This window comes from Cetorhinus maximus, chromosome 12 (assembly GCF_964194155.1).
Source record: "Cetorhinus maximus chromosome 12, sCetMax3.hap1.1, whole genome shotgun sequence".
Classification (NCBI taxonomy): Eukaryota; Metazoa; Chordata; class Chondrichthyes; order Lamniformes; family Cetorhinidae; genus Cetorhinus; species Cetorhinus maximus.
Window position 1 is genome coordinate 81,947,560 of NC_135890.1, and position 6,620 is coordinate 81,954,179.

General features: G+C 51.4%; 1 protein-coding gene across 1 annotated transcript in view; it reads right to left on the minus strand.

The window, feature by feature from the left end:
* Nucleotides 1-6,211, minus strand: part of LOC144688000 (uncharacterized) — a gene marked incomplete at its 5' end in the record, with an annotated part of 92,369 nt that extends 86,158 nt beyond the window's left edge. The window contains 3 exons of the mRNA XM_078554654.1: nucleotides 4,028-4,145; nucleotides 5,642-5,725; nucleotides 6,119-6,211. Of these exons, the coding sequence (XP_078410780.1) occupies nucleotides 4,028-4,145; nucleotides 5,642-5,725; nucleotides 6,119-6,211 (295 nt within the window). The remainder of the gene's footprint in view (nucleotides 1-4,027; nucleotides 4,146-5,641; nucleotides 5,726-6,118) is intronic.
* Nucleotides 6,212-6,620: the final 409 nt, after the last annotated feature.

A 6,620-nucleotide genomic window follows, 5' to 3' on the forward strand; every position in this document is an offset into this window, starting at 1 on the left:
CAGTGTGTCCAGTGGTTTCAGTGGGTTCAGTCTGTGTAGTGGCTTCAGTGTGTTCAGTGGGTTCAGTGTGTGCAGTTGGTTCAGCGGGTTCAGTGGGTTCAGTGTGTGCAGTGGGTTCAGTGGGTTCAGTGGGTTCAGTGTGTGCAGTAGGTTCAGTGTGTAAAGTGTGTGCAGTGGGTTCAGTGTGTGCAGTGGGTTCAGTGTGTGCAGTGGGTTCAGTGTGTGCAGTAGGTTCAGTGTGTAAAGTGTGTGCAGTGGGTTGAGTGTGTGCAGTGGGTTCAGTGTGTGCAGTGGGTTCAGTGTGTGCAGTAGGTTCAGTGTGTGCAGTGGGCTCAGTGGGTTCAGTGGGTTCAGTGGGTTCAGTGTGTGCAGTAGGTTCAGTGTGTAAAGTGTGTGCAGTGGGTTCAGTGTGTGCAGTGGGTTCAGTGTGTGCAGTGGGTTCAGTGTGTGCACTGGGTTCAGTGTGTGCAGTGGGTTCAGTGTGTGCAGTGGGTTAATTGGTTTTAGTTGGTTCAGTGTGTACAGTGGGTTCAGTGTGTGCAGTGGGTTCAGTGTGTTCAGTGTGTTCAGTGTGTGCAGTGGCTTCAGTCGGTTCAGTGGGTGCAGTGTGTTCAGTGGGTTCAGCGTGTGAAGTGGCTTCAGTCGGTTCAGTGTGTTCTGTGGGTTCAGTGAGTTCTGTGTGTTCAGTGGGTTCAGTGTGTTCAGTGTGTTCAGTGTTTGCAGTGAGTTCAGTGTGTGCAGTGAGTTCAGTGGGTTCAGTGGGTTCAGTGTGTTCATGTCTGCAGTGGGTTCAGTGTGTTCAGTGTGTTCAGTGGGTTCAGTGTGTGCAGTGGGCTCAGTGTGTTCAGTGGGTTCTGTGTGTGCAGTGGGTTCAGTGTGTTCAGTGGGCTCAGTGTGTGCAGTGGGTTCAGTGTGTTCAGTGTGTTCAGTGGGTTCAGTGTGTTCAGTGTGTGCAGTGGGTTCAGTCTGTGCAGTGGGTTCAGTGTGTGCTGTGGGTTCAGTGGGTTCAGTGTGTTCAGTGGGTTCAGTGTGTTCAGTGGGTTCAGTGGGTTTATTGTGTGCAGTGAGTTCAGTGGGTTCAGTGTGTTCAGTGTGTGCAGTGGATTCAGTGTGTGCAGTGGCTTCAGTCTGTGCAGTGGGTTCAATGTGTGCAGTGTGTTCAGTGGGTTCAGTGGGTTCAGTGTGTTCAGTGGGTTCAGTGTCTCCAGTGAGTTCAGTGGGTTCAGTGTGTTCAGTGTGTGCAGTGGGTTCAGTGTGTGCAGTGGGTTCAGTGGGTTCAGTGTGTTCTGTGGGTTCAGTGGGTTCAGTGTGTTCAGTGTGTTCAGTGTGTTCAGTGTGTTCAGTGGGTTCAGTGGGTTCAGTGTGTTCAGTGTGTGCAGTGGGTTCAGTGCGTTTAGTGGCTTCGGTGGGTTTAGTGGGTTCGGTGGGTTCAGTGTGTTCAGTGGGTTCAGTGGGTTCAGTGTGTTCAGTGGGTTCAGTGGGTCCAGTGTGTTCAATGTGTGCAGTGTGTTCAGTGGGTTCAGTGGGTTCAGTGTGTTCAGTGTGTGCAGTGGGTTCAGTGGGTTTAGTGGGTTTGGTGTGTGCAGTGTGTTCATTGGGTTCAGTGGGTTCAGTGGTTTCAGTGGGTTCAGTGGGTTCAGTGGGTTCAGTGGGTTCAGTGTGTGCAGTAGGTTCAGTGGGTTCAGTGTGTGCAGTGGGTTCAGTGGGTTTAGTGGGTTCAGTGTGTGCAGTGGGTTCAGTGGGTTCAGTGGGTTCAGTGTGTGCAGTGGATTCAGTGTGTGCAGTGGCTTCAGTCTGTGCAGTGGGTTCAATGTGTGCAGTGTGTTCAGTGGGTTCAGTGGGTTTAGTGTGTTCAGTGTGTTCAGTGTGTGCAGTGAGTTCAGTGGGTTCAGTGTGTTCAGTGGGTTCAGTGTGTTCAGTGTGTGCAGTGGGTTCAGTGGGTTCAGTGGGTTCTGTGGGTTCAGTGTGTTCAGTGTGTTCAGTGTGTTCAGTGTGTTCAGTGTGTTCAGTGGGTTCAGTGGGTTCAGTGTGTTCAGTGTGTGCAGTGGGTTCAGTGCGTTTAGTGGGTTTGGTGTGTGCAGTGTGTTCAGTGGGTTCAGTGGGTTCAGTGTGTTCAGAGGGTTCAGTGTGTGCAGTGGGTTCAGTATGTTCAGTGTGTTCAGTGTGTGCAGTGGGTTCAGTGTGTTCAGTGGGTTCAGTGGGTTCAGTGGGTTCAGTGGGTTCAGTGTGTTCCGTGGGTTCAGTGGGTTCAGTGGGTTCAGTGTGTGCAGTGTGTGCAGTGGGTTCAGTGTGTTCAGTGGGTTCAGTGTGTGCAGTGTGTTCAGTGTGTTCAGTGGGTTCAGTGTGTTCAGTGTGTGCAGTGGGTTCAGTGGGTTCAGTGTGTGCAGCGGGTTCAGTGTTGTCAGTGGGTTCAGTGGGTTCAGTGTGTGCAATGCGTTCAGTTGGTTCAGTGTGTGAAGTTTGTTCAGTGCGTTCAGTGGGTTCAGTGTGTCCAGTGCTTTCAGTGGGTTCAGTCTGTGTAGTGGCTTCAGTGTGTTCAGTGGGTTCAGCGTGTGCAGTTGGTTCAGCGGGTTCAGTATGTTCAGTGTGTGCAGTGGGTTCAGTGTGTTCAGTGGGTTCAGTGTGTGTATTGGGTTCAGTGTATGCAGTGGGTTCAGTGGGTTCAGTGGGTTCAGTGTGTGCAGTAGGTTCAGTGGGTAAAGTGTGTGCAGTGGGTTCAGTGTGTGCAGTGGGTTCAGTGTGTTCAGTGGGTTCAGTGTGTGCAGTCGGTTCAGTGTGTGCAGTGGGCTCAGTGGGTTCAGTGGGTTCAGTTGGTTCAGTATGTGCAGTGGGTTCAGTGTGTGCACTGGGTTCAGTGTGTGCAGTGGGTTCAGTGTTTGCAGTGGGTTCATTGGGTTTAGTGGGTTCAGTGTGTACAGTGGGTTCAGTGTGTGCAGTGGGTTCAGTGTGTGCAGTGTGTTCATTGGGTTTAGTGGGTTCAGTGTGTACAGTGGGTTCAGTGAGTGGAGTGGGTTCAGTGTGTGCAGTGGGTTCAGTGTGTGCAGTGGGTTCAGTGGGTTCAGTGTGTGCAGTGGCTTCAGTCGGTTCAGTGGGTGCAGTGTGTTCAGTGGGTTCAGTGTGTGCAGTGGCTTCAGTGTGTTCAGTGTGTGCAGTGAGTTCAGTGGGTTCAGTGGGTTCAGTGTGTTCATGTCTGCAGTGGGTTCAGTGTGTTCAGTGTGTTCAGTGTGTGCAGTGGCTTCAGTCGGTTCAGTGGGTGCAGTGTGTTCAGTGGGTTCAGTTTGTGCAGTGGCTTCAGTGTGTTCAGTGTGTTCAGTGTGTGCAGTGGGTTCAGTGTGTTCAGTGTGTTCAGTGTGTGCAGTGGGCTCAGTGTGTTCAGTGGGTTCTGTGTGTGCAGTGTGTTCAGTGTGTTCAGTGGGCTCAGTGTTTGCAGTGGGTTCAGTGTGTTCAGTGTGTTCAGTGGGTTCAGTGTGTTCAGTGTGTGCAGTTGGTTCAGTCTGTGCAGTGGGTTCAGTGTGTGCAGTGGGTTCAGTGGGTTCAGTGTGTTCAGTGGGTTCAGTGGGTTTATTGTCTGCAGTGAGTTCAGTGGGTTCAGTGTGTTCAGTGTGTGCAGTGGATTCAGTGTGTGCAATGTGTTCAGTCTTTGCAGTGGGTTCAATGTGTGCAGTGGGTTCAGTGGGTTCAGTGTGTTCAGTGTGTTCAGTGGGTTCAGTGGGTTCAGTGGGTTCAGTGTGTTCAGTGTGTTCAGTGGGTTCAGTGGGTTTAGTGTGTTCAGTGTGTGCAGTGGGTTTAGTGGGTTCATTGTGTTCAGTGGGTTCAGTGGGTTCAGTGTGTGCAGTGGGTTTAGTGGGTTCAGTGTGTGCAGTGGGTTCAGTGGGTTCAGTGTGTTCAGTGTGTTCAGTGGGTTCAGTGTGTTCAGTGTGTTCAGTGGATTCAGTGTGTTCAGTGGGTTCAATGGGTTCAGTGTGTTCAGTGGGTTCAGTTTGTTCAGTGGGTTCATTGTGTCTAATGGGTTCAGTGGGTTCAGTGCGTGCAGTGGGTTCAGTGGGTTCAGTGGGTTTAGTGTGTTCAGTGGGTTCAGTGTGTTCAGTGGGTTCAGTGGGTTCAGTGGGTTCAGTGTGTTCAGTGTGTTCAGTGTGTTCAGTGGGTTCAGCGTGTGCAGTGTGTGCAGTGTGTGCAGTGGGTTCAGTGTGTTCAGTGGGTTCAGTGTGTGCAGTGTGTTCAGTGTGTTCAGTGGGTTCAGTGTGTTCAGTGTGTGCAGTGGGTTCAGTGGGTTCAGTGTGTGCAGCGGGTTCAGTGTTGTCAGTGGGTTCAGTGGGTTCAGTGTGTGCAATGCGTTCAGTTGGTTCAGTGTGTGAAGTTTGTTCAGTGCGTTCAGTGGGTTCAGTGTGTCCAGTGCTTTCAGTGGGTTCAGTCTGTGTAGTGGCTTCAGTGTGTTCAGTGGGTTCAGCGTGTGCAGTTGGTTCAGCGGGTTCAGTATGTTCAGTGTGTGCAGTGGGTTCAGTGTGTTCAGTGGGTTCAGTGTGTGTATTGGGTTCAGTGTATGCAGTGGGTTCAGTGGGTTCAGTGGGTTCAGTGTGTGCAGTAGGTTCAGTGGGTAAAGTGTGTGCAGTGGGTTCAGTGTGTGCAGTGGGTTCAGTGTGTTCAGTGGGTTCAGTGTGTGCAGTCGGTTCAGTGTGTGCAGTGGGCTCAGTGGGTTCAGTGGGTTCAGTTGGTTCAGTATGTGCAGTGGGTTCAGTGTGTGCACTGGGTTCAGTGTGTGCAGTGGGTTCAGTGTTTGCAGTGGGTTCATTGGGTTTAGTGGGTTCAGTGTGTACAGTGGGTTCAGTGTGTGCAGTGGGTTCAGTGTGTGCAGTGTGTTCATTGGGTTTAGTGGGTTCAGTGTGTACAGTGGGTTCAGTGAGTGGAGTGGGTTCAGTGTGTGCAGTGGGTTCAGTGTGTGCAGTGGGTTCAGTGGGTTCAGTGTGTGCAGTGGCTTCAGTCGGTTCAGTGGGTGCAGTGTGTTCAGTGGGTTCAGTGTGTGCAGTGGCTTCAGTGTGTTCAGTGTGTGCAGTGAGTTCAGTGGGTTCAGTGGGTTCAGTGTGTTCATGTCTGCAGTGGGTTCAGTGTGTTCAGTGTGTTCAGTGTGTGCAGTGGCTTCAGTCGGTTCAGTGGGTGCAGTGTGTTCAGTGGGTTCAGTTTGTGCAGTGGCTTCAGAGTGTTCAGTGTGTTCAGTGTGTGCAGTGGGTTCAGTGTGTTCAGTGTGTTCAGTGTGTGCAGTGGGCTCAGTGTGTTCAGTGGGTTCTGTGTGTGCAGTGTGTTCAGTGTGTTCAGTGGGCTCAGTGTGTGCAGTGGGTTCAGTGTGTTCAGTGTGTTCAGTGGGTTCAGTGTGTTCAGTGTGTGCAGTTGGTTCAGTCTGTGCAGTGGGTTCAGTGTGTGCAGTGGGTTCAGTGGGTTCAGTGTGTTCAGTGGGTTCAGTGGGTTTATTGTCTGCAGTGAGTTCAGTGGGTTCAGTGTGTTCAGTGTGTGCAGTGGATTCAGTGTGTGCAATGTGTTCAGTCTTTGCAGTGGGTTCAATGTGTGCAGTGGGTTCAGTGGGTTCAGTGTGTTCAGTGTGTTCAGTGGGTTCAGTGGGTTCAGTGGGTTCAGTGTGTTCAGTGTGTTCAGTGGGTTCAGTGGGTTCAGTGGGTTTAGTGTGTTCAGTGTGTGCAGTGGGTTTAGTGGGTTCATTGTGTTCAGTGGGTTCAGTGGGTTCAGTGTGTGCAGTGGGTTTAGTGGGTTCAGTGTGTGCAGTGGGTTCAGTGGGTTCAGTGTGTTCAGTGTGTTCAGTGGGTTCAGTGTGTTCAGTGTGTTCAGTGGATTCAGTGTGTTCAGTGGGTTCAATGGGTTCAGTGTGTTCAGTGGGTTCAGTTTGTTCAGTGGGTTCATTGTGTCTAATGGGTTCAGTGGGTTCAGTGCGTGCAGTGGGTTCAGTGGGTTCAGTGGGTTTAGTGTGTTCAGTGGGTTCAGTGTGTTCAGTGGGTTCAGTGGGTTCAGTGGGTTCAGTGTGTTCAGTGTGTTCAGTGTGTTCAGTGGGTTCAGCGTGTGCAGTGTGTTCAGTGGGTTCAGTGGGTTCAGTGTGTTCAGTGGGTTCAGAGTGTTCAGTGGGTTCAGTGGGTTCAGTGGGTTCAGTGTGTTCAGTGGGTTCAGTGTGTTCAGTGGGTTCAGTGGGTTCAGTGTGTTCAGTGGGTTCAGTGTGTTCAGTGGGTTCAGTGTGTTCAGTGGGTTCAGTGGGTTCAGTGGTTTCAGTGTGTTCAGTGGGTTCAGTGGGTTCAGTGTGTGCAGTGGGTTCAGTGGGTTCAGTGGGTTCAGTGGGTTCAGTGTGTTCAGTGGGTTCAGTGGTTTCAGTGTGTTCAGTGGGTTCAGTGGGTTCAGTGTGTTCAGTAGGTTCAGTGGGTTCAGTGTGTGCAGTGGGTTCAGTGGGTTCACTGTGTTCAATGCGTTCAGTGTGTTCAGTGTGTGCAGTTGGTTCAGTGGGTTCAGTGGGTTCAGTGTGTCCAGTGGTTTCAGTGGGTTCAGTCTGTGTAGTGGCTTCAGTGTGTTCAGTGTGTGCAGTAGATTCAGTGGGTTCAGTGTGTGCAGTAGGTTCAGTGGTTTCAGTGTGT